At 43.0% G+C, this 27,104-nt stretch overlaps 1 protein-coding gene across 1 annotated transcript in view; it reads right to left on the reverse strand.

The window, feature by feature from the left end:
* Positions 1 to 13,633: 13,633 nt before the first annotated feature.
* Positions 13,634 to 27,104, reverse strand: part of TNFRSF21 (TNF receptor superfamily member 21) — a 76,740-nt gene continuing 63,269 nt past the window's right edge. Inside the window, exons 5-6 of the mRNA XM_045498473.1 lie at positions 22,754 to 22,982; positions 13,634 to 21,427 (exon numbers count right to left, since the gene is read on the reverse strand). Coding sequence (XP_045354429.1) covers positions 21,198 to 21,427; positions 22,754 to 22,982 — 459 coding nt within the window. The 3' untranslated portion in view covers positions 13,634 to 21,197. The remainder of the gene's footprint in view (positions 21,428 to 22,753; positions 22,983 to 27,104) is intronic.

The following is a 27,104-nucleotide window of genomic DNA, read 5'->3' on the forward strand; positions in this document are numbered from 1 at the left end:
GAGCTGAGAACTGAAGCTAAATAAGAATTGTTCAGATATAATATGGGGAGAGGGCTGTTTTAATATAGAAGGAAATGTATGCATAAAGACTTGGGGCAGGAAAGGATGGCCAGACAAAAGAGAAATGAGAATAGAGATCAGAGGAAAAAGAAGCAAAACAAAGTGTTGCAGATGCCAAGGGATGAATGAGAAAGCCAGAGCGGACCACAGGGTCCATGCTGCCAAGAGGTCAAATAAGATGGAGACTAGAGTGTCCATTGGATTTAGAATAGAAAAATCACTAATGACCTGGCCAGGAGTCCTTCAAGCAATTGATGCAGGCAAAGCTAGATTACAATAGAGAGAGAGAGATATGGAGGGTAAGACACTGACGACTAGAATTCTAAAAAATCGTTATGGAAATTCAAAACTCACTACATCTTTGTTCCATTTCCTCATTCTGTACCAGATTCCTCCTGTCCCACTTCTTTCCCTATTTTACCTATACCGTTATTCCCAATTCTTTTCCCACTGAAATGGTGGCTATTTATCAAGACCCAAATCAATTACCATATCTTGAGCTTCCCTGCACTCCTGGCAGTTCGAATGGATTACTCAGAACTTGCCACATAAATCTTTGCTGAATTAGCAAAGTGTGTTAACTCATCACACGGAATTTCCCTTGTACATCTGTCATAGCACTTGCTTCTTCTTAACTTGTGGTTTGTTTAGTTGCACACACCTGTTTCCCTGACTACATAACTTGATGACAAGCTAGCTGTGTGTTAGTCATCTTTGGACTTCTCAGAGTTCCCAACTAAGTGCATTGGGCATTGCTATCACCTAAATTATCTCAACTGATTGCTCTCTCTCTTGCATCGATGTAAACACATGCTATATGTATGACATGCTCTTTGTCCTTGGAGACAGTGATTTTTAATAGTACCTATAATGAGAATGGAAAACCTTAGGATTTGCTAGGGTTATCTTTGATCTCTCCAAATATTTCCACTATTACTCACATGTTTTTCATATTTCAAATGCTATACAAAATTATCAGATTGGCTCTCTATATGAATGAATACAAACCAACTTTCTGATTCAAGTGAAATAAGTCTAGGCCTCTCCAACCTTTAAGCTCATGGTACTTATTAACGAGGTTGAGTTAATATTCACACGTATGTCTCTTTTCAAAGAACAACCTAGGAAATTGTTAAACGAAGCCAAAAGAGAGAAGTGACATTGAACTTTTGGGTTTCCAAGAACTGAAATCAAATGAATAAGTCATGTTCTTAAATTCCAAGTGCCTGATGATTATTCAGACATGCTAATTTGAGGAAGGCAAGGACAATAATTAGAATCATAGATGAATTTATTTATTATGCTGTAGACAGAAAGACTTTCAAAATCTTTCCAAAATTTTAGTGGTTAGGGAAATTAACATCCACTTAAACCCTGTTTGATGAAAACAATTGATAAACCACATTGAAAAATATTTTAGAATTTCTATTAAGTATATTTTATAATTCTTCTGCAACAGAATCTGGAACTTTAGTCCCCTCCCCTCTCTCAAAGCCCAACCTTTTGCTACATTTTTAAAACAAAGCACAGAGATAACCAACCCGTTCCTAGGTCGCATCACAGAATTGGGATTAAGTACAAAGCTTCATTTCTTTGAAAACCAACGATGGCAAAATGTTAGTAACCTCACAGAACTGGATAGTGGCTATCCGGGTTACTGCAATGTTACTCTCCATTTTTCTCTGTTGGTGTGAAATATTCCATACAATTAAGATAAGAGAACAAAGATCTATGCAGTCCAAAATTACTGGAGAATTCAATCATGAAAGAATTTCTTGTACCGATTCATAAATATCCCATTTCTCTACTGCCCCATGGATACTTAGGTCAGAGATATTTCTTCGGTTTCCAGAGGAAGGAAAAAAAAATTAATTAAAAGAAACCAAGTGATTCTGGAGCAAGGGCAGGTCCAAGCTCAAGCCAGAGTTAGAAGTTCTGAGGTGTCAAAGGCCAGGAGGCTGCCTCCAGATACTGACTGGCATAATAGACATTCAATTAGTACTTATTAGATTAATTGATTGCTTGTGCTCCTTGGGAAAGATGGCATATGTCACCTACCATTCATCACGGATCACGGCAGTGCTGGCCCACCCTCAGGAGACCCTCGCGGGACTTCAGTAGCAGTGACAGTTTAATGCAGAAACAATCGCAGTCTCAAGGGTCCCTGCAGGTATAAGGTGGTTGGCCCGGGGTTGTGGGTACTAGTAATAGCCTTGGTGTGAAGCAAAGTTAATAAATCCAAGACTGGGGAGAACTATAGAACCTAAGGGCAAGAAAGAGCAAAGCTATCTCCAAAGACATTGGCTTCCAAGATGCTCCCTCCTTTTGCCAGCATTTCTGTTGCCATGGGCGTTACCATGCCACGCCAGCTGCGTGATGCTGACTTGATGGGTGAAAGAGTCCAGCAAACAGGAAAGGGAATGTATGGTGGTCCCAGTACAGATCATTAATTGTGCTGTGTTCTGGAGTTCAACACAGTGGCATTTGTTAAGCACTAACTTTTACTGAGCATCAACAGTAAGACACCACATTGTCTTTTCTCTCCTCCCTGCTCAACCTCAATGTGTTACCTCTCCATGTCTCTCTCTGTCTCTCATTCTTTCGCTCTCGCACACACACCCACGCATGCACACACGCCTGAGATTCCTAGCAATTTGTCCTGCCCGCATCAAACCCACATTCAAAGTCTGTGAGGCAGCACCGTAAGCAACTATAGGGAGTGGAATGGACCGAGGATGGCCAATCTCACTGCAAGGAAAGAGACTGGCTGCAGAAACGAACGGACCTCTTGTCAATGTTCATTTCCTCAAAGCCGTCTTATGATTTCTTAGCAGTGTGAACTCATAGCCAAGTCTTTACGATAGACCTACTATCCCGTGAGAACCTTAGTAGCTGCACACTCACTTTTCCGATTGCAGGCTGGTTGTTCGGCTCATCCCCAGTGCCCTTGACAGATGCCTCCTCTCTCCCCAACATCATCTCCCACTACCCATGAAACTGCTTTAAATAGCAAGTCCAGGCTTGTCATGGAGCTCCTCTTTCTTTTCTTTTTTTTTTTTAATTTTTTTTAATGTTATTCATTTTTGAGAGGGAGAGACAGAGACAGAGCGATAATGGGGAGGAGCAGAGAGAGAAGGAGACCCAGATCCGAAGCAGGCTCCAGGCTCCGAGCTGCCAACACAGAGCCCGACGCAGGGCTCGAACTCACAAACCTGAGATCATGACCTGAGCCAAAGCCAGACGCTTAACCGACTAAGCCTCCCAGGCGCCCCCAGAGCTCCTCTTTCTGACATGAGCACTGGCTCACGTTCTTCTGGGAAACCTCCTTGTGAATACCCCACTTACCAAGTCTTCCCAATCCGTCCTATCTTCACCGCAGTTACATCCTCGGGAAACCTTCCCGGTGCCGATCGGTTCCTCAGCTGAAGGGAGGACTCCTGTGGCCCCTTTCCTTCCTGGGGATTTACCACATAAACCTCTGCAGGGTTGAGGGTTGGTACCCATCTCCCTTAACCAGACTGAAATCTTCCTTCCAGCCGAAACCCCGTCCTGCGCACATCCAAGGCAGCGCCGTGGGCATCCATCTCCTGTGGACTAATGTTGCTGTGGGGTCAGCGCAGCAGAGAAGCGAGTCTGGCAACTCAAGGGAATGGGGCAGAGTGGTGGGACCAGGCAGTGGTCTGACTTAGGGAGCACACAGGCCTCTTCAACATAGAATTTTCCTCGGCTTTGTCTCAGCCGAGGACCTTAACGCATGAGGATGAGTGACGAGGGCCAGGGAGTTGGTTCACTAAAGCTTCTCGGGGAAAACGGAATTCAAATTCATCCTTCCTGGCGAGAGAGAGAGGTGTCAGAGTCACCGGAAACAAAGCTGGTATGTGTGTCTGGGAGGGTAAGCCCTTACGTGACTGTTGCTTGTAGGAGTGGTTTCTACATGGTGGTCACTTGCACGTGCCCACACTGGGCAGCCACAGCCCCAGGTGGAGCCAGGATTCTATGGGACCAACACGCTGAGACTGGGAAGACGCTCAGTGACTCCTGAAGGCTGCGTATCCTGAGGCCTGCCATCGTACCAGTGGAAAAGTGGGACCTGGAGATAGTGGCGGGCTTGGGCCAGGCTATGGCGGAGCAAGAGGTGTAACTCAGGCCCACCCTCGACCTGCCTAGGGGTGGGCCACCCATGCCTGTGGGGAGCCTTCTTTGTCACCCATAAAACACTGCCAGTAGGGAGAGTAGGAGAAATGAGGCTCACCTCTCATTAAGTCCCCATCCTTGGCTTGGCAGTGCATGGTGTCTTCCCAAAGCTTGCTGCTGGAGTTGGCAGCAGAATTTCCCCTCAGGGCCTCCACTCCCAGAAGCCAGCGGAGTTAGAGAAGGGTTCAACAAGCGCAATGAGTGAACAGGTGGGAGGAAGGGCCACCCGAGAGGAGACGGGGATACGAGGTAAGCCCAAGAGAATCCCAGGTCAGCTGTGGACACGTGATTGCCAAGGCCCTGGTCAAGTTGAGCAATGTGTTCTCTCCTCTCTGCAGGGGAGGAAAGCCAGACCAGGCAAGTTTGGGGAGTTGCCTCTGAAAACCCCAGCCTGCTGAGAGGATAACAGAGGCGAGAGGATAACAGAGAAGCAAAGCTGGTGGCGGGATGGGTCCCAGAGACACACTGGGAGGTCCCCTAGATAATTGCACCCTTCGTACAAAGACTGCCATTACCACAACTGGGAGACCGAAGCTGGGCCAAACCTCAGGATATGGCAGTTCCTTTGGGACTTCTTGTCAACCCTCGGTCTGAACCTGCCTAAGACCAAGTCATCTTGTGCCTTGGCCAACCTAATCCTCTCGAAAATGCTTTCATCTCACCCCTCCCTGGATCAGAACACTCCCCTGGCTCCATACTGCCTCCTGCTTCAAGTCTAAACTGCTCTGCCCCCAGCCCAGCCCAGCCTCCCTCCCCATGCTCAGCAACCCTCTCGCCCACACTCCCACTTTAGTCAGAACCGCCCCTTATTCCTCCCTGTGCTGACTGTCTTTCTTGTCTTCCCCTCGTCTCTTACCTGAGAAATCTTGTCTTCACCCCTGTCTAAAACTGATCTGCCTATCCATCAAAGTATGGCTTAGGCTCACTTCATTCATGAATACTTCTTCTCTACCAATCCACGTTGACCTCCCCCTTTTCAAAGTGTCATTGTAAAGTCCATTGGACCCCATGGAATGTTGAATCTGTCTTCTGTAGGACGTTCAGACTTAGTCCAAGGGGAATCGAGACTCAAAGCTCCGAATCCCAAGTCGGCTAGGCCCGGGTTCACACAGGGCCCACACTAATCTGCATGGCACCTATGTGCCCATCAGAAAGACCTGCACAAAAGTACCCAGCAGCCCTGGTATAAATCCCTCCCCTGGTGCCCACTAGCTGCTTGACCTGCAGGAAGCCCTTAACTTCTGTCAGCCTCAGTCCCTCATCTATAAAATGGAGCCCATTGTGCCTACCCTACTGGGTTGTTCTAAGAGCTGAGTAGGAAACTACTACAAAGTGCTGGGCATTAGAATCCATTGAGTGGCCACTAAATGTTTGCTGTTACTGTCATTAGCCTTCTCTACCTCTTCAATGAGCTGTCTCTAGAAAGAGGAAGGAGCGTCAGTAATTTCTTAAGACAGCAACTGACATCTCCTTCCTTCTGCTCTTTGTCTTTGGCCATCATAGCACCATGTCTTATAACTGAAAGTTTCAAAGACCCCAGTACCAAAAATAATTTAGCCAAGCGGGAAAATTATACCTGAGGGTTAGAGTAGACATATTTAGCCTAAGGCAATCCAGGCATCAGGTGAGGGGCAGGGGGTGGGGGGTTAGTTATCCTCTAAAATGAGGGAAAGGGAGTGAGAAAGTTTTCCTTAAAGCCAGTATTTGAGAGTGGGAAGGTATGAGACCAAATGAAGTTGATATGGAAACCAGTGCATAGAAGCTGACTTGGGCATTTCTTAACGATTAAATGAATTGGCTTTGGGACCTGACACCCTAAAGTTCAAATCTTCTATCTGTCCCTTACTTGCTGTGTGAAATTGGACAAGTTACTTAACCTCTCCCTGCCTTAGTTTCCTTATCTAAGGATAGTGGATGAATGAAACCACGTAAGAGATATAGCATGGCTAGTGCTAAATGTCCCCATATTTTGTGGATATTTACCATGTAAGAGGCCCTCAGTGGCATCCAATGACAAGAGAAAGCTATTCCCATTACTCAGCCATGAGACGATTGATAACCCTTACCATCTCCCCCAAAATATATCATCCCTGAACTGAGGGTCCAGGAAAACCAGGATTCAGGTTGAGGAGGAAGCAGGAAACATAGGGATATTTGCATGTATCACAGTAAATATCTTATACCTCACAAATATCTGACACATTTCGTGTGTGCATTAAATTTTGTTGAAGGCATGTAAAAACATCCAATTAGTATTTCATTTAGCCTGGTAAATTATTCAACGAGGGCAGAACTCCCAGTTCCTGAGGAGAATTTATTTTGTATTTTTTATTATGAATAATTTATAGGAAAGTAGAAAAGTTTAATAGGTCCCGGTGTACCCATCACCCAGCTTCAAGAATAGTCAACTCATAGCCAGGCATTTTCATATATCCCACTCTCTCCCTGCCCAAACCCAAATTATTTTGAAGGAAATCCCAAACACGGTATCATTTAATAAAATGAGGATATTTAAAAAAATTTTTTTAAATGTTTATTTATTTTTGAGAGAGAGAGAGACAGAGCACGAGCAGGGGAGGGGCAGAGAGAAAGGGAGACACAGAATCCGAAGCAGGCTCCAGGCTCTGAGCTGTCAGCACAGAGCTCGACACGGGGCCTGAACTCACAGACCATGAGATCATGACCTGAGTCGAAGTCGAACGCTTAACCGACTGAGCCACCCAGGCGCCCCGAAATGAGGATATTTTTAAAAGAAAGGAAAGGGAGAAGGGACACATACGTTTTACATACCTTTTACTTTTCTGAGACATCCAGCTGCCAGGATGGGCAGCAAGTGACTAATTCTACACCATTTTAATCGCTTCTCCACTATGTATTTATTCCATCTATTCTTTCTCCTCGTAGTTCTATATGTTTCCCTGTAATTTGTAATTTAATAGTCTTACGTGGCTTTGCCTCACCAGCTGCAATTGGATCGGAAACACCTGGGAAGCAAGAGCCACGTGTTCTTCTCCGTGAATTTCTTTGTTTTTTTTTTTTTGTTTGTTTTTTTTTGTTTTTTTTTTTTTTAATTTTTTTTTTTTTTTCAACGTTTATTTATTTTTGGGACAGAGAGAGACAGAGCATGAACGGGGGAGGGGCAGAGAGAGAGGGAGACACAGAATCGGAAGCAGGCTCCAGGCTCTGAGCCATCAGCCCAGAGCCTGACGCGGGGCTCGAACTCACGGACCGCGAGATCGTGACCTGGCTGAAGTCGGACGCTTAACCGACTGCGCCACCCAGGCGCCCCATTCTCCGTGAATTTAACATTCTATGTTCTAGTGCTCCACATGACATCTGGCCTGCCTTCCTCCTTTTCTTCTTAATGTTCTCTCTTCCTCCCTAACCAACCTCCTAACCTTCTCATGACTCTAAAGCTTCCTTTTATTAATTCTGTCAACATTTACATGGCAGGGCTCCTGCCATACAGCGGACAAAAGTAAGCTGGGAGGACCTAGCAGACTACGGGAGGCCGAGAGGTAGTGGGAAGCCGGTGAGTGCGGCTGAGTCTTGCCGGGTAGGGATGCGTTCGCCAACAGAGGAGGAGGTGGGAGGGCGCCTGAGTGGCTCCATGGGTTGATTTCAGCTCAGGTCATGATCTCACAGTAGCCCCTGTGGAGTCTCTCGCTGGGCGTGGAACCTGCCTAGGATTCTCTGTCTCTCCCTGTCCCTATGTCCCCGCCTCTTCACGCTCTTTCTCTCTCAAAACAAGAAAAAGATTTAAAAAGTAAAGTAAACAAAGGTAGAGGTGGGAGGCCTTTGAGGGTGCAAGAAGGCCATTCTAGGCAGAGGAAGCAGACCCTGACAAGGGTCTATGAAGGAAATTTGGGTGTGGGGGGGGACTGCAAAATATATCTTTTGGCTGAACCAATAAATCTGAGTGGATAAAGAGGGGAGAATAATGAGAGGTGAAAACATAAAGTTAAGCAATGTCCAGTCGTTGGAGGACAGGGCCGATTGGATTGGCATGGGAGCTGGTTGGAGGAGGGCTGGTAGGAGAGAGGAGTCCTGAATGCTGAACACATAGCTATGAAGCATCTTATGCCCTTGGACTCACCAAGGCACTTTTCACCTTCTGCACTATCTCCTGTGAGAACATGGCCTTATCAGGGGCGCCTGGGTGGTTCAGTTGCTTAAGCGTCTGACTATTGATTTCAGCTCAGGTCATGATCTCATGGTTCCTGGAATCTAGCCCCCCACCAAGCTCTGCACTGAGAGTGCAGAGCTTACTTGGGATTCTCTCTTTCCCTCTCTCTGTCTGCCGCTCCCCCGCTCTTGCCCAGGCGCACATCTGCACGCGCTCCCTCTCTCGCAAAATAAACATTAAAAAAAAAAAAAAAAAACTTCAAAGAACATGCCCTCCCGGCGCTAGCATATCTCTTGGATAGTTTACTAAAGACTGATGCCTCCCTCAAAGAGGTTTCCTTGATATAGAACCTACCTGCCGGACTAGGCATATTATTCAAGCACACACGTTCATTTAGTGTGCAAATATTTGTTTTCTCTCAAAATGTTTTCAAAACAGAAAGCGGCCCAGACCTCATTATTTTTCTCAATTTGTTTCACTTGCTGCAACAAAACAAATGTAATTGGAATGAAAGGATGATAATGTACATAAATTGTTTTTATTGGGCTTGGTATTAGGTTCACAGTATCTGCAATTGCACCTGTGCAAATATATTTGGAAATATTCACTTCATAGCACAAAAGCCGCTCAATCACGTAGCTGAGACTTTGAGCTAGATTTGCAGAACTCAAAATGCAATCCAGAGTTGCCATTTGGCAGCTGAGTTGGAGTGTGTAGATGATCATTGCCATGGAATTATCTACTCGGGCTATCGTCACTGCCCCAATTTGCTTGGCAGTTGAAAATCCCACACTTTGCACTTAAGCGGTTGCACTTGACTGGTTTCAGAGCTCAAAGACTGGAGGGATGTTTGTAGGTTCCAGGGATCACGCATTTGAATTGCAATGAAGTATGCAAGAGAGAGTTTGGGAGTGAGAAGGGTGATTAAGTGACCTCTAATGTTCCTTGCATTTACATAACTCCCCCATCCTTGGAACACAGATATCTGGAGCTACTACATTGATAATCATTTTATCGTAAAATTAAGTTAACCAGACTTTGGAAAGATGACTCAGTGACCAGTTTGAATGGTGGAGGGGAGAGTTTGACCATGTTGAGATCTAGTTTCACATTTTATGAGATTTAGAACCTTGTTCCACGTGATGCCAGGTCCCCTGCGTCCAGACGTGACTTCCCTGCCACTCATTTCTTCGCCATTTGAGTCAGGGGCTCACTCGCCTATTTTCCTCATTTGTGGCCTATGATTTTCTATGCCCTGACTGGATTATCTTGCTTGCCTTCCACTCACCTGCCTCTCACCCTCATCTATAAGCTCAATTGCACTCTCGACCTCCAGGAATACATCTAGTCTTGGAGGTGAAGGGCTATTTGGGGGGTACTTGGAGACTAAAATCCTCCTCAATCACCACCAGACCATCACTAGGTGTGGATTTTACCCCTATTTCCAATCTTTGGAGAGCCGCTGACCTGACACATGTTGCTAGCCTTCTAGAAACCTGCTCTCTGGGCCTTGGCTGATCTCCCACCCTACTCCCGCTCAAAGCCACCAGTGGATTTTAAACCGTGAGGCCTTTAAAATTGTCCCTGTGACCTACAAATTTTAGATCCCTGGGACACATCCTACCTAGAACCATGCCGCCTTACATCTCCCAGCTGGGCTCCCATGAGGACCTTCAGGCCTGACTTGACATTTCAGCTCAGGCTCATCACCCCACATAGTTCCCATGTCTGTCCCAGCCCTTGTCAGGCCAGAGGCCCCACTTATGATCCCAGACTCGGCTTCTGACCAAAAAGAAAGTCAAAGTAAGATCTCTGGCTCTACCAAAGCTTTGCCTCAGTTATCAGCACCACATTATCACTTTCTAACTGGCTTCGCCTCATATGAATTTTCTCGTTTATATGTCCTAACGCTGGTCTTGGACCCAGAGCTTGACCTGACCATGGTAACAGTGGCCGTTTTATGCCTCTTGCTTCCCTAGAAGTCTCAGGGCCTCTTTAGCCATGGGGTTATTACCTTATTCCAACAGCTGGCTCAGATGTGCTCAGATATTCCCAGCATTAACCAACAGCAGCAATGGGCACAGATCTTCTGTTCCTAAATCCGTGTTCTTTCCAGGTGCCACAATGTTCTGATCTATCTCAGCATTTTCTACACTCTGTTCTGCAGAAAATTTGTATTCCATGAGACAATAAGCATTTGTAAAACAAGCAGACAAATTCACTATACGAGTATGTCTATGTATATTTCATAATCATGTGAATTTGGAAAATGCTGTGTTAAACAAAGCTAAGTGTGTTACTTCATTGCAAGACTTTTCAGGCCCTTTAGTATGCTACTAATGACCATTGTAATATTAATTCAGGGAGTGGGAGGGAGAAAAATGGAGTATGTAGCTTTTTCAAATTTATTGGCCTATAGAGTTTTTTTTCTGTGGAACACTCTAAACATGTCACCAGAAGTTCCTCAGAACATCGTGTGGGAAATGCTAAGTGACTTAAGCTCCATTCTTTGACACTGACCTGAAGTCACCTGAACAAAATTCTCCCTGACAGAATGTAAAAGGAGCAAGGAAGTCAAGACTTCCCTAAAAATTAGACTAAAACTCGACCCTTATCATACACCATTCACAAAACCCAATTCAAAATGGAGTTAAGACTTAAATACGTGACCTGAAACTATAGAACTCCCAGAAGAAAACACAGGGGACAGCTTGACATTGGTCTTGGCAATGATTCCATGGGTATGACAACAAAATCACAGATAACAAAAACAAAAGATAGACAAGTGGAACTGTATCAAACTAAAAACCTTCTGCACAGCAAAGGAAACAGCCAATGGAGTGAAAAGACAATCAATGTGATGGAAGAAAATATTTGCAAACCATGTTTTGAAAATATATAAAGAATTCCTGCAACTCAATAGCAAAACAAAACAAAACAAAACAAAAACAAAAAAAACACCCTAAAATGGGCTAAAGACATGAATAAACATTTCTCCAAAGGAGACATACAAATGGCTAAGAGGTACATAAAAAGATGTTCAATGTCACCACTCATCAGGGAAATGCAAACCAAAATCACAGTGAGATAACACCTCATACCTGTTAGGATGGTTATTATCAAAAAGTCAAAAAAGATAAATGTTAACTAGACTTATTGTGGTGATCATTTTGCAATATATACACAAATATCAAATCATTATGTTGTATATCCAAAACTAACATAATGTTGTATGTCAATTACACCTCAATAAAAAAAAAAAAAACAGTCAAGAGATAACATGTTGTGCAGAAGAATGAAACTAGACCACTTTCTTACACCACTCACAAAAATAAACTCAAAATGGATGAAGGGCCTGAATGTGAGACAGGAAACCAACAAAACCTTAGAGGAGAAAGAAGGAAAAAACCTCTCTGACCTCAGCCGCAACAATTTCTTACTTGACACACCTCCAAAGGCAAGGGAATTAAAAGCAAAAATGAACTATTGGACTTCATCAAGATAAAAAGCTTCTGCACTGCAAAGGAAACAATCAACAAAACTCAAAGGCAACCGACAGAACGGGAAAAGATATTTGCAAATGACATATCAGACAAAGGGCTAGTATCCAAAATCTATAAAGAACTCACCAAACTCCACACCCAAAAAACAAATAATCCAGTGAAGAAATGGGCAGAAGACATGAATAGACATTTCTCTAAAGAAGACATCCGATGGCCAACAGACACATGAAAAGATGCTCAATGTCACTCCTCATCAGGGAAATACAAATCAAAACCACACTCAGATACCACCTCACGCCAGTCAGAGTGGCTAAAATGAACAAATCAGGAGACTATAGATGTTGAAGACGATGTGGAGAAACGGGAACCCTCTTGTACTGTTGGTGGGAATGCAAACTGGTGCAGCCGCTCTGGAAAACAGTGTGGAAGTTCCTCAAAACATTAAAAATAGATCTACCCTATGACCCAGCAGTAGCACTGCTAGGCATTTCCCCAAGGGACACAGGAGTACTGATGCATAGGGGCACTTGTACCCCAGTGTTTATAGCAACACTTTCAACAATAGCCAAATTATGGGAAGAGCCTAAATGTTCATCAACTGATGAATGGATAAAGAAGTTGTGGTTTATATACACAATGGAATACTACGTGGCAATGAGAAAGAATGAAATCTGGCCTTTTGTGGCAGCGTGGATGGAACTGGAGAGTGTTATGCTAAGTGAAATAAGTCAGGCAGAGAAAGACAGATACCATATGTTTTCACTCTTATGTGGATCCTGAGAAACTTAACAGAAGACCATGGGGGAGGGAAAGGGGGGGAAAAAGTTAGAGAGGCAGGGAGGCAAACCATAAGAGACTCTTAAAAACTGAGAATGAACTAAGGGTTAATGGGGGGTGGGAGGGAAGGGAAAGTGGGTGATGGGCATTGAGGAGGGCACCTATTGGGATGAGCACTGGGTGTTGTATGGAAACCAATTTGACAATAAATTTCATATTAAAAAAAAAAATCCTTGCTGGAAAAAAAAAAAGATAACATGTGGGCGAGGATGTGGAGAAAAGGGAATTCTGGTATAGTATTACTAAGAATGTAAATTGGTTACAGCCCTTATGGAAAACAGTATGGATATTTCTCAAAAAATAAAAAATAGACAACTTTATGATCCCGCAATCCTACTTCTAGGAATCTATCCAAAATAATTGAAATCAGGATCTCAAAAAGGTATTAGCACCTTCATGCTTACAACAGCCTTATTCACAATAGCCAAAATAGAGAAACAGACTAAATTTCCATTGAGATATGAATGGATAAGGAAAATCTGATATATACACACAATGGAATATTATTTAGACTTTAAAAAAGAAGGAAATTCTGCAATGCATGACAACATGGATGAACCTTGAAGACATGATGCTAAATTAAATAAGCCGATCTCAGAAAGACAAACATTATATGATTTCACTTAGGTGAGGTATCTGAAATACTCGAATTCGTAGAATCAAAGAGTGGAATAGTGGTGGCCAGGGGTTGAGAGTAGAGAGAAAATTAGGAGTTACTAATCAAGGGGGCATAAATTTTAATGAAGCAAAATGAGTAAGTTCTAGAGGTCTACTGTATACATTGCACCTGTAAATTATACTGTACCATATACTTAAAAATTTGTCATGAGAGTCAATCTCATATTAAATATTCTTACCCCAATAAATGAAATTTTAAAAAGAATGAAATACGACAATTAAACAGAAGTGAGCATCAGAGAGGTAGCACTTTTTAATTTTAAATTCTTACTCATTTGTATGTTTCCACGATTTTATAAATTCAGGTTTGTACTACCACATACATACTAGCATAACTAACATAAAAATACTGACAATATTGAGGACTAGCAAGGATGCAGAACAACTTGGTCTCTTATGCATAATGCTGGGAATATACAATGGTCCCACCACTATGAAAACGGTCAGTTTACTATAAAGTTGAAAAAGCACTTAGCATATTATCTAACAATCTTATACCTGAGTATTTACCCTAAGGAAATGAAATTTATTTCCACATAAAAGTCTGTGCACAAATGGTCATAGAAGTTTTATCCATAATAGTCAAACACTAGAAACAGCCCAAACGTATTCATGAATAGTTAACGAACTGTGGTACATCCCTACCGTGGAATACTACTCAGCAGTGAAAAAGAACGTGTTCGTATGTGCAACAATTTGGTTAGATCACAATGGAATTATGCTGAAGGAAAACAAGCCAATCTCAGGCTACATCCTGCATGGTGCCATTTATATAACACTTTCTAAATGACAAACTAGTGACAGAAAACAGCTGTCAGGGTTTAGGGTGGAGGGGAAGGTGTCACTATAAAGAGGACACGGGGGAGAGTTTCTTTGTGGTGATAAAGCAGTTATGTATTCTGATTATGGTAGTGCCTTCATGAATCTACATATGTGATAAAATTTCATAGCACTACACACACACACACACACACACCAAAAAAACAGGGGCGCCTGGGTCTGGGTGGCTCAGTCAGTTCAGTGTCTGACTCTTGATTTCGGCTCAGGTTATGATCTCCCGGTTCATGGGATCAAGCCCTGAGTCAGACTCTGTGCTGACAGCGCAGAGCCTGGTTGGGATTCTCTCTCCCTCTCTCTACCCCCCCTCCCCTGCTCTCTCTCTCTCTCTCTCTCTAAATAAACAAACATTTTTTAAAGAAGTGCATGTAAACACTGGTGTGAGCTGAGTAAGGTCTGGAGCCTTAGCTAGTAATATTATATGAATGTCAATTTCCTGGTTTTGGTAATATCATGGTTATGCAAGACGTTATCCTGGGGAAACTGGGCAAAGGGTGGATAGGAACTCTCTATACTACTTTTGAAACTTCTTGTGTATCTTAAATTATTTCAAAGTAAAAAAAAAAAAAAAATGAACAATGTGAAAGCCAAATAAAAAAGCAATTCAACTTCGGTCGATTCCAGATGAGATGCTCTAGAAGGGCAGCAATCCAGTCCACCTAATTTGTCATTTAGGACCATGCTTGGCTCACCCAGTTCTACAATGGTCTTCCTGGCTCCACCATTTACTAGCTGTGTGACTTGGGGAAGTCATTATCTGTGCACCAGTTTCCTCATCAGCAGAAGAGAAATTCAAACAGCTCCTGCATCATAAAATGCAGGTTAGGATTAGAGTGAATAATACCAAGTGCTTTGGATACTTTATAGGAGGAGGAGTTGTTTCATGAAGGGACATATACATTCTGGACTCCCAATATGTGATGTATGCAAAGCAGTCACATGACTGGGCCTCGTGTCTTATCATGATGGTTAGCCAATATTTAAACAATATCAACTCCTTGCTTGCATAATAATGTCTACAATACCTACGTTTTCCTTTTGGAAAACTTTCTCTTTACAAACTATCTCTCTCCCCAGAGATTTGGAATGTATGGAACTGTAACTGTCTGCCCTTTCTTTTAGCGCAATTTTCTTTAAAATTAGAAGGAAGACTTCCACTAAAGGATTTTGTGATATTTTTTCCTTGATTCATATTTCATTTCTAACTCTCCTAATACCCTCTTTGTATTTCTATCATTTCATTTAGATACATTTGATTATAATTTGATTTGATTATAATGTCCATGTCTGTTTCCTTTCTGAGATGTGAGCTTGAGGTCAGGGCCTGCATGCTTTCATTTACTCAACATAGAGTAACTGAGCGCCTACCATGTTCCAGGCATTGTTCTAGATGCTGAGGATACAGCGATGAACAGGCAAATGCCCTGGTGTCAACGGTCGTTACTGGCTTGTATAGAATTCTTTGTATTCTTGGCTCTTGGCTTAGTGCCTCACCCATAGTAGGTGCTCACATGTTTCATGGATGGATGAATGGAGTGACAAAATGAATATTTCTGTTGATGGGTACCCTATGTTTAAACAAAAGGGGCCAAAACCTAGCATGAAATTGTTCTAACTTCTAAAGAGAATGAGACACAATTGTCACAGGACTTTTGGAAACGAGCTACCTGTGTCCCTCTTCTTGGGATTTCTAGTTTGGCATTTTCCTATGGACAAAGCACTAGGTGAGTGAAAACAAGACAATGCCAGAGCAGAACAGAAGCACCTCCTTTGGAGAGATGAACAACTATCAAAAGGCTCTCAAGAAATCTTTGACCTTTTTCCTCCTGAAGATCTTAATTACGAGTGATTCCTGTATTGAGAAATATAAAAAGATGGGCCAGAAAATAGCTGCTATGTTCCACCTCTCTGAATTTCTCGGTTTGAAGTCCCTCCCTCTAAGTTTTGCATTAACTAAGTTTGTTGGGAGCCAAGTCCGGGAAAAGAATCTAAAATCACAGAGGTTGGGGTTGGCGGTGGGCAGAACGAGACCCTGTCTCCCTTTTGCAGATTTTACAAAAACGCCCCTCACAGAACTATTACTAACATTTTAAGCCTGGTTCATGGGACTCTTACCTTGCTCTTCACGGGTGTACATTCCCTGGATGCCTTAGAAATATTCTAAAAATAGTTTTTATTTATAATTTTTCAAATTCCACACACAATACACACACATGGTGCAAAACTCAAAAGTCTCCAAAGAACAAACCGTGGAAAGAACGTGTCCTTCCTTTCCTCTTCCTGTCCCCTGGATAGCTCGTTCCTTTCCCCAGACGTATCCATTGCCATATTTTTTATATCCTTGTGAGGTACTTTATGAAAAGCTGTTATTTTGGAAATAGTGAGGCTCTGGCATCCAACATGCTTCACATATTCGGCTACTTGAAGTCAAATAGCATAAAAACTGTTTTAGATTTCTAATGCAAGTAACTCTTGGTCAAATCGCTAACTTCATTTTCCACCTGCTTTCAAGAAAAGAGGCCAAAGAAGTATCTCGGAATAGTGGACGAGTATTGGCAGGGACTAAGGTAACTGGGGTCTGCCATGAAGTAGCAGAAATGAGCCTAGCTTCCCACCTGAAAACCGCAAGATTTCTAGACAATGTCCAAGTTTCCTTACAAAGGTAAGGGCCACAAGTCTGCTAAACAAGAGACTGATCACATCTCCTTTTCTCAAATCGAAGTGTAAGATAGGTACCCGATACATCTACAGGACCATACATCGAAACTGACACTCCCATAGCCCAGGTGTGACCCACAGTCTGAGATTCTATGACATAGTCAGTGCAGTTATGACTCATCAGATCTTACTTTATTTTTTGAAAATTGGCAAACCTTCAATCAAATAGATATAGAAACATAAATCAGAACAACATCACATCCCAAATATTCTTGATTAATCATACCTTATACATTATGCTCAAAGTCATGAAGAACTGGTCAGTTGAATCAAGTAATTGTTCAGCAGTGCAATTAAGCCTTAAGATGTTGCCCATCCTTGCTACGGAGCGTATCAGTTCTTGACAGTTACATGTAGTTTTACAGGACGGTTATGGGTTCTAAAGCAAGCCTGCAGAGTTGAGTGGGACGATCTATAGCAAACTCACAACTGCAGATTTCCGAGTTCGCTCCCTGTAAGATTTATCCATCAGATCTGGGGTGAGGATTGAGAAGCACTCTCTCTTCACAAACTCTTAAATCAGTGGCTGCCCAAGCTGACTGACTACACATTGGCATCTCTTGGGGAGCTTTAAAAATGCTGATTCCTGGGTTCCAGGCCCTTAGATTCTGACATCACCGGTATGGAGGTTGGCCCGGGCACTGGATTTCCCAGAGCCGCCCTGCTGATTTCGATGTGCCGCCAGGATCAAGAACCACTGCTGTAGATCTTGACCAGGACTGCCTGATTCTGGAAATCTCTTTGGATCATCGGAAATCGTTTACTTCTCTCCTTTGGAAATGGTGTCGTCTTCTCCCACCTCAGCACTACTCTTTGCATGAAAACGAGGCCCAGTTGCAGGCTACTCAACGTCGATCTAGAGACCAGCAGCATCCACATCACCTAGGTACCTATCCCCTCACCAACTGAAACAGAATCTGCATTTTAACAAGATCCCCAAGTGTTTCATGTGCTCATTAAAGTTTAAGGAGCACAACAAAGTGGCCTCCAAGGATGCATTCTAACAACCTCCCGGGTGCGGTGACAGCCCACAGTGGCAAGGATCTCAAGCACTGAGCCCAAGATTTTTCAGAAAAAAAAAATATGGGAGACACTTGTTCTGTACTTCACGGCAAACCTTCTGAATTGCACTCTCTGGGAACCTGCCTTTAGAACAGCCTGCTCATTCCCAGGTGATTATTTACAGGAAAGGTTGATAACCCAGTGAAGCACATCCAACTTTTTCCCAGAGTAGGAGATATTTTCTCCTTGGAAAAGCAGCCAGATCTAATTGTTGAAGAGCTCTTCTGCATTTCACCTAAATTGGCTTAGAGGAAACAGTATTACTCTCTAAAGAAAAATAAATAGTCTCTTCCTTAGCCCTGCAAATAGCTGAAGATAGTCTTTCCCCTACCCAGATGATCTTCGTAGTCAAGTTTAGATTTCTCAACAAATGCTCCTGTTTCTGTTTCCTACGCTTCTGGTTATCCCTCCAACCCTGCATTGGAAACCTAGTTTAGCACAGCCCTCAAAGTAAGCTAGTTCACACCAGAGAAAACCTCCAAAGTGAGCCACATAATATATAAATCGGATTGTCATCAACTCTGACCAGAACATTATATATATTTTTTTAATAACGCAGCTTGGGGTTACTTTTGGGGGTAGGTGGAAAGCTATGTATTATATTAACTCAATATTAAGCTTCTGTTTAACCCTAACTTCCATGTCCCTTCCCCTTGTATCATCAAAAGATGCTACCCCCTTCTCACACTTCCACAATTATTCATTGAACTTAAGTATAAGGCTTTCTTTATAAGCCACATACATTTCATCACTGTGATCTCTGTATCCACGGCTTCAGCCTGACAATATTTCTGGTTATCAGTCCTGAATAAACACTTTTGGATTCAGATTCAAGTCTGATCTCTACCACTCTGTTGTAGAGCCTTAAGCAAGTTCCTTAGCCTTTATAAGCCTATTCTTCATCTATAAAATGGGTACAATAATAGTACCTATCTTAAAAGGTGGTTATGAGGTTTCAATGAGATATTGTAAAAGTCACTTTGTAAAGTACAAAGCTGTAAACGTTAAGAAAATAATGATCTTCAAGCTAGAAGTAACTTACAAACTTAATAACTATAACACTGATTTGTTTTCAAGCCCCACAAAAAATAAGTCGCAGTCTCCAAATCCTCTGAAAAACCCATCTGTCTCCTTCCCTCCCATCACCGACCTATCCTAGTTTGTTTCCCTTTTGAAGAGTTTCTGTCTTCTGTTCACAAAAGAGGAAGGGAAACCTGGCCTGAGAACCATAAAACCAAATACCAGAATTGTTCTCTAGAAACCAGCCACATGGGAGTGGATGAAAGCAGAAGACCCCTTCAATGTCCCTGACATGGGTGTCAAAGTGTCCAGACAGGGCACCCACTTCCAGTTTCTCACCGAAAGAGGAACTCAAAATTGCTGATGTCCTGGCCACTGGAATTCTATAGAGCCAGGGTTCCCAAGCTAAGGAGATATGATGACACATAATAAAAAAATAATATATATAATATGATGTAATACATCCATCATCATGAGACTTTGCCCTATTGCCAAGAAAGCCGCTTGACGTTACTCAGGGGCAATGACGTTTCACACAGAAGCCTGTGAACTTGTACAGACCCCCTCCACCCCCCCGCCCCCCACGAGTGGTAAAATTCCTAGATGGAAATGAGTAAGAATACACTCCAGGACCTATGTCATCATTTATACCTCTCCACCTCCAAATCCTCTTTTCTTAAAATAGAGACAAAATAGGAGCCTAAGATTTACCCCCAAAAGACTAGGGAATGCTTGGTCATCTCTAACACTTGGTCATCCTTCTCTCTGAATTTCCAAATACTCTTCCAGACACAAAGCTTTGCGAATCTGCATGATTCACAGGTCAGAAATGCAGAGATTTTTAGAATACACACATTTTTTTCCAAGAGGCTAACCAAAGAGTTGTAATTTGAGCACATGTACAAGGCAAGTAGTAAATACACTCAAACTACTCAAGTAACAAACACCTAATATTTATTAATAAATTAGTACACTTGAAGGCATTTTTTCTGCTATCAGTCCCTCCCCATGACCCACAAACCCCGCCCACACAAAGGGAGTCCACGCCACCTTTGCATTAGAGTCTGGCAACTGAGCGTTATTAGAGAGCATGTTTATAAACGGGAGCAGAGTTGCAAATATATCAGACAAGAGCTCTTACAGCTGCAGCCACTTTTAATTAAAGTGATTGAATGACAAAGGACACCCACCAAGACCAAGGCCTCGAGGGCAGACTGGACCTACCGACTACGTGTGTATAAAAAAACAAGACATCTTTTAAAGCAAAACTGAGCAAATCCCCTATGGAAAAAGGTGTCACGGGCACTCAGTTGTGACTTTCCAAAGTGCAGCAATACGTTCCAGAATAGCTCAATTCCTAAAAGATGAAGTTCAAGTTCTTTGGTGGCCCAGGTGTCAAGCCACTTAAATAGCAAGGTCTGATGGCTTGAGGATTTCATGTCTCCAGCCCAGAGCATCATTAGCATAAGAGGGGCACAAGTAATCAGGCATTCTACACGGTGCCCAAGTGAAAATCATACAATCAGCAACAGTGTGGTCAAGTTTCAGCCATGAATATGAACTATACAACAAGGCATATTAAAACGATAACTCAAAATCTATTGCATTACAGTAACGCAACGGGGTATTACACTTCTTTAACCCTTAAGAAAATTTGTAAATTACAAATAATAATAAAAAAAGTTACAATTAAAAAATAAAAAGCTGATGTGGATGTTGAGACATGAAGACTGCGTATAGAATTCACAAGATGCCATTACACTTTTAAGAAGTTCAGAGCCTCACAATCCAGTGTGCAGGAAAAGCCACACTGCATTTGTGGTACATTAAGTGAATTTAAAGTGCACAGAACAATTTTGAAAACACATAAGAAGTCGAAACAGAAAATATGGAACCTAAAAAAGTTTAGTGGTGGGTATTTTTCAACAGTTACACCTTGAGTAAGGCTTATAAACTAACTTCCTAGAAGGGTTAAAAAAAGAAAGAAAGAACTCAAAACACTGGCCATATACTCTGTTACACACACACACACACACACACACGCACACGCACGTGCGCGGGCACATGCACACACACGCAACTAGAAAAACAGAAGCAAAACAAACAAAAAACCACCCTGCCACTAAATTGAGTAATTTCCAGAGTGCGGTATCCCTCATGGTCTACAATAGATCGGGAAGATGGCTATACACAGAGTCCAAGAGGGTCTGGCTGGCTTCCTGACTCTTGACTCCAATAATCTCAAATAGCCGGTCCAGCTTGTCCTCAGCCTGAGGAATCTCTTCAATCACCCGCAGCTCCTCAGGATTCAGAATGTGGAGCATGTCGTCAAAAATAGGCTGTAAGTCACAGGGGTCCAGGCGTACCTGCCGCAACACCGTGTCCTTCTTTTCTGCAGGGAGGACAGGGAAGGTAAGGGGCGGTCAAGGGACTGGACTGGGGAAACAGAACAGCGCTAGGAGGGGCAGTTCCCCTCTCCCAGGCCGTCCCCACCCCCACCCCAAGGTGTGTGAGTGAACCCCTGGCACATTTGAAACGATACAATAGTTTTTACTTGCATTGCGCTTAAGATAATAAGATCTGCCTAACAGAGAGCAGACAAGGAACCACTTGCATGGGTTGTTGACTGTCCTTAGCGTGACTTTTGTCTAGACCTAAAAGACTTCGGGATTCTTCTAAAACTCAGCAGAATGCTGAAGTACTTAGAGACACTTAAGGAAACAAAACAAAAAAACCACTTTTCCATCTGCAATGTGTTTACTAAACAAAGATCAGTCCGCCCTTTTCCCCTCAAAAATTCCAAGTCCATGTAATCTGCTTATCTGACTTTCAAATTACATTGCCACATTTCAAAACTAAACTACAAGGGCAAAAGCACACAAATAAGAAAATACTGCTTCTTGGATCACACCTTACAATGAGACAAGGGACTGTAACGTATTTATTACTCCTCTAAAAAGCCTTCTGTAAAATATAATATGTAGCATAAAATACAAACTAAAATATAAATCCTTCCTATAAATATAAAATGGATCAATGTAAATAGGTAAGGTATATAAGAGAGAACATATTTTATAAACATAAACTACAACGTAACATGAAATATAACCCTTTCTTTAAAATCTAACTGGAATTACCCAAACGGGGAAATTTCGAACAAAAACCCATTGCAGATATAGTGTGCCTGCTAATTCCCTAGCCTGCCATGAAATATCCGAAAGTGGGAAATTATTTACCAAAAGTACCAATCCTCAATGTTTAAAACCTTGTTCTCTGCAATGATTCTGAAGAGAGTGCATTTTAATTTGAGTCACTGAAACTTACACTTCTGACCCCCAAGATAGGTTAGACTCTAAATCCTTGGATTCTGCAACCCCGGTCTGGTAAATAATTTTCAAAAAAACCTGCCAGACAACATTTTATCGGACCTTCCCCGAAACACCTTCGATAGCATCATGAGGATAAAGGGCGACCAATGCAGGCTCTCGGCCAGATCAAAAGAGCTGTAAAGACTTCCTGGGTGGGTCCCCGCTGTCTGATGCCGCGGTTCCTCTGGGGCCAGCCTCACCTTGGGGTCTGTCATAGGTTTTCCTGGGCAGATCACTCCCATGAGGCAACTACCTGGCTGTGAGGCTGGCCAGGGAGAAACCCCGGGGGCTCCTCTGGGGGAGGCTTAAACAATGAATATGCCCTGCTGCCGTTCTGCCAACGTCTGTACCTTTGGTAATAAAGGAGCCCGTCCTGCTCAGAGCCGAGGAGCCGCTGGATGTGGAGTCACAGCGAAGAAGAGGCTCCGACTCATCCACGAAGAAGCCCTTGTTCTTGTCCAGCGGGGAAGGCTCCACCGTCAGCAGGGTGGAATTCTCAAGTTTCGTGTTGGGGCTGGGGATGGGGCTCGGGCTAAGTGGGCTGGGGCTCATCGGGAGGGCCAGTTTGTCAGTTTCCAGCTGTGAGGGGAAACAAACAAATAAAAATGTCTCTTATTATATACTTCAAAAATTGTAGAGGAAAACAATGAAATCAAAACACCCTCTCAGATGCTATTTTTGTTCCATTTACTATTTTATAGATGAATTCTGCCATTCTGGCAGTCTGTAACTCACATTATTGCTAGACACACATACACACACGCTTTTTAAACCCTCAAGAATATACGTGGCGCTGGCTAAGCATTAAGCATTAAAAATTAGGAAGCATGTGCACGAAGCTGTTACCTCACAGGAACGGAATTGGAGTGAACAGGAAGATCTCCGACTTAGAAAAACATTGACTGAGCTGGTGCAGGTCTTAGATAACATCTAGTACCTTCCCCTCTGTATGAGCTGAATTATGTCCCCCAAAATTCATGTTGAAGTTGTAACTTCCTGTACCTCAGAATATGACTGTATTTGAAGATGGGGCCAACTAAGTAAGTTTAAAAAGAGGTGATTAAGGTATAATTGGGTTCTAATCCAATATGACTGGTATCCTTAGAAGAAGCCTTTAGAAGAGGCACGCAGCAGAAAGACCATGTAAGACACAGGGTGATGGTTACCATCTTCTCCAAGTCGAGAAGCCTGAGGACACCTCAAACTTCTAGCCTCCAGAACTGTGACAAGATAAGCGTCTGCTGTTTAAGCTTCCAGTCTGCGATACTTTATTACGGTAGCCCTAGCAAACGAACACATCCTTTTTTTACAAGTAAGGAAACTGAGGTCTAGAGAAATGACATGACTTTCTTAATTATGGGCTCCCAAAGAGTAAGGGGCAGAGCTAAGACTCATTCCCATTTCAAAGCAGCTCAGGAGAACACCAGAGGCCAAAGCAGCTGGAAGAGAGTGAGGACCACCCCACTGGAGCCAGTATAGAGCTCCTAAGGACTTAATGGAGACAGTGAAGCTTGCATTCTGGAGGGGAGGGTCAGAAGGACGAAAACAAGGAAGCAAACAAACAAGATGGTTTCATGCCCATTGGCTGGTATGCAGAGAATGGATTTTGGGGGGCGCGGGGGAGGGCGGGCAAGAAACAAAAGAGAGAGCCCAGTTAGGATGCTGCTACAGTGGCCGGGTCAGGTAAAAGCATGGTTTGTACCTAGGTGTGCAGTGGGGAAATGATAGGCGATATCACCCCATTTTACAGATGAAATGACCAAGGTCCAGAGAGGGCACACAGCCCTTGGGAGAAGGCCGGTGCTCAACTCAGGTCTGCTTAATACCTCTACTTAGCTTGTCATCTGACACTCTGCTTTAGAACTCTGGCAGGCATTTGTGGCATCTCTTAGTCCATTGACTTGAATCTTTTTATTGGCTCTTCTGGCATGGATGAAAATCTGGGGGCCAGGTGGCCAGATCGCACAGGGCAGGGTTCAGGGAGTGCTAATCACCACTTATTAGAACCCTCATGACTTCACTCAGACACGACAAGCAAAACACTGTCAAGTTCCTCAATCAGGAAGACACTGACCCTCATTTCAAAGTATTGTGCTCAAGGGCTGTAAAACGCACAAGGCAAACACAGCTGCTTCTTCTACAACCTGTAAGGCCTGAGGAATTCTCACAACTGACTGGAGATTCCAAAGACCACCGATTACTGCACCTGCCCACTGTTCCAACAGCAGTTTTCCTCTGCACAACCACCCACACCCTGCTTCTGCTTCCCAGTACAAGCTGAAGACTTGCATAACGCATTCCCAGCTGCCCCCTTTCTGATCCACAGACAAAATTTTATGTTTCTGCTTTTACACTTTTAATTCAATAGGCCTTGGCATGTGCCCCTCCTCTCTGAAATGCACATGGCCATTCATGCCAATACACATTTTTTATTCACTCAATTAGACAAAGAGCACTTGTCTACACTCTGGTTCTCAGGGACCACATTACATTGGACGACATGGTCAGTCAATATAGTGCACTGTTCTTGCTTAAAAAAAGAAATTCCTGCCCACAAATCATATGCCAACAGACTAAGGAGTCCACCCACCTATTTCCTGAACTTAGCTCAAAACTTTAAATATTTTATTTTTCCCCCACCTTTGCCAAAGGATCCTATCAGTGGAAATTAAGTACGTGATTTCCAACACAATTCAGTGAGACAGAATGCTGCAGTGATGCTCTCTTATAATCAACGATGAGTCCAGCGAATAAGAAAATGTCCCTAAGAGTGGTTTTAGCGTCATCACTGTAGGGCTAACAATCACAGCCAAAGCCAGAGCTCATGTGACAATCATCTTTCTAGAAAATCTATTCAGCTACTAAATATAGGTATCTCTCCCTTTATGCAGGATACACAGCAGCTGGTTGATTTCCAGATTTCTCTAAAATTATTTGCACTTTTCCTATAAGGAAAAAAAAAAAAAAAAAACCCTGCTCATAGAAAGTTAACTTCTTTCCTCCCTTTACCTTACTATTTACAACGTTTATTTATTTTTGGGACAGAGAGAGACAGAGCATGAACGGGGGAGGGGCAGAGAGAGAGGGAGACACAGAATCGGAAACAGGCTCCAGGCTCTGAGCCATCAGCCCAGAGCCTGACGCGGGGCTCGAACTCCCGGACCGCGAGATAGTGACCTGGCTGAAGTCGGACGCTTAACCGACTGCGCCACCCAGGCGCCCCTTTACCTTACTATTTACAATATCCATCAACACTGGGTTACAACACAGCAACTCAAGCATTGTATTACCTATGATACCTATTAGATAGCTCTAAATGGAAATTAAGTCATTGGGGGTCACCTGGGCGGTTTAGTCAATTAAGCATCTGACTTCAGCTCAGGTCATAATCTAGCGGTTCATGACTTTGAGCCCCACATCCGGCTCTGTGCTGATAGCTCGGAGCCTGGAGCCTGCTTCAGATTCTGTGTCTCCCTCTCTCTCTTCCCCTCCCCTGCTCGTACTCACTCTCTCTCTCAAAAATAAATAAAATACTTAAAAATTTTTTAAAAAGAAAATTAAGTCATCGGGATATGTGGAATAAATTAATTCTTTATTAATTCAGCAAGTTCATGTTCATTGTTGAGTTGATAGCAAATAAAGAATACTTATTAATAAGATTTAGATACTAAAAGACAAACACTGTAAACAAGAAAGCCAGAAAAGGGTCCTCTTGTTAAATCTTTAAGCATACACTTAGCCAAATATTCACAAAATAGATTATGAGGGACTTAATTTTTTCCTTATGCATCTTTGGGCCTTCCAAATTCTCTACAGGGACATATCAACTTTTATAACTATAAAAACAATACAAGTTATTTTTAAAAGAAGTTACCACAATGGGGGGCCTGGGTGGCTCAGTTGGTTAAGCAACCAATTTTGGCTCGGGTCATGATCTCACGGTGTGTGGGTTCAAGCCCCACATTGCGCTCTGTGCTAACAGCTCAGAGCCTGGAGTCTGCTTTGGATTCTGCGTCTCCCTCTCTCTCTGCCCCTCCCCCATTCTCTCTCTCTCTCTCAAAAATAAATAAAATACTGGGGTGCCTGGGTGGCTCAGTCGGTCGAGCGGTCCAACTTAGGCTCAGGTCATGATCTCGCAGTTCATGAGTTCGAGCCCTGCATCAGGCTCTGTGCTGACAGCTCGGAGCCTGGAGCCTGCTTCAGATTCTGTGTCTCCCTCTCTCTCTGCCCCTTCCCTGCTCATGCTCTGTCTCTCTCTGTCTCTCAAAAATGAATAAACGTTAAAAATTTTTTTTTCAGATAAATAAAATATTTTTTAAAAATTTTAATAAATAAAATAAAAGCAGTCACCACTGATAAGTATATTTTCTATTTGCTAACTTGGAAATATTATGGCTACAGTAGCTCTTATTTATTTATATTGGTAGCCGAGGAACAGGATCACCTTGGAAGATCACCTACTTGGCTGAGCACCTCGCTATACTTCCGTTAAGTGTCCACAGGCACAAAAGGGTAACATTACCCTCCAATTCACTGCAGTGAGGTAGACACTTGACTTAAAACAAGGGCCTCTGGAGAAATCTGGCCAATGAAGGCAATATATCCACCAGATATTTGAAGTCCTTTTGCAGAAACTTTAAAAATACAATTCTTTTTGCCTTACAGCCAGGAGACAAACCATGCTAACTTAGAAGACTCACT

This window comes from Leopardus geoffroyi, chromosome B2 (assembly GCF_018350155.1).
Source record: "Leopardus geoffroyi isolate Oge1 chromosome B2, O.geoffroyi_Oge1_pat1.0, whole genome shotgun sequence".
Classification (NCBI taxonomy): domain Eukaryota; kingdom Metazoa; phylum Chordata; class Mammalia; order Carnivora; family Felidae; genus Leopardus; species Leopardus geoffroyi.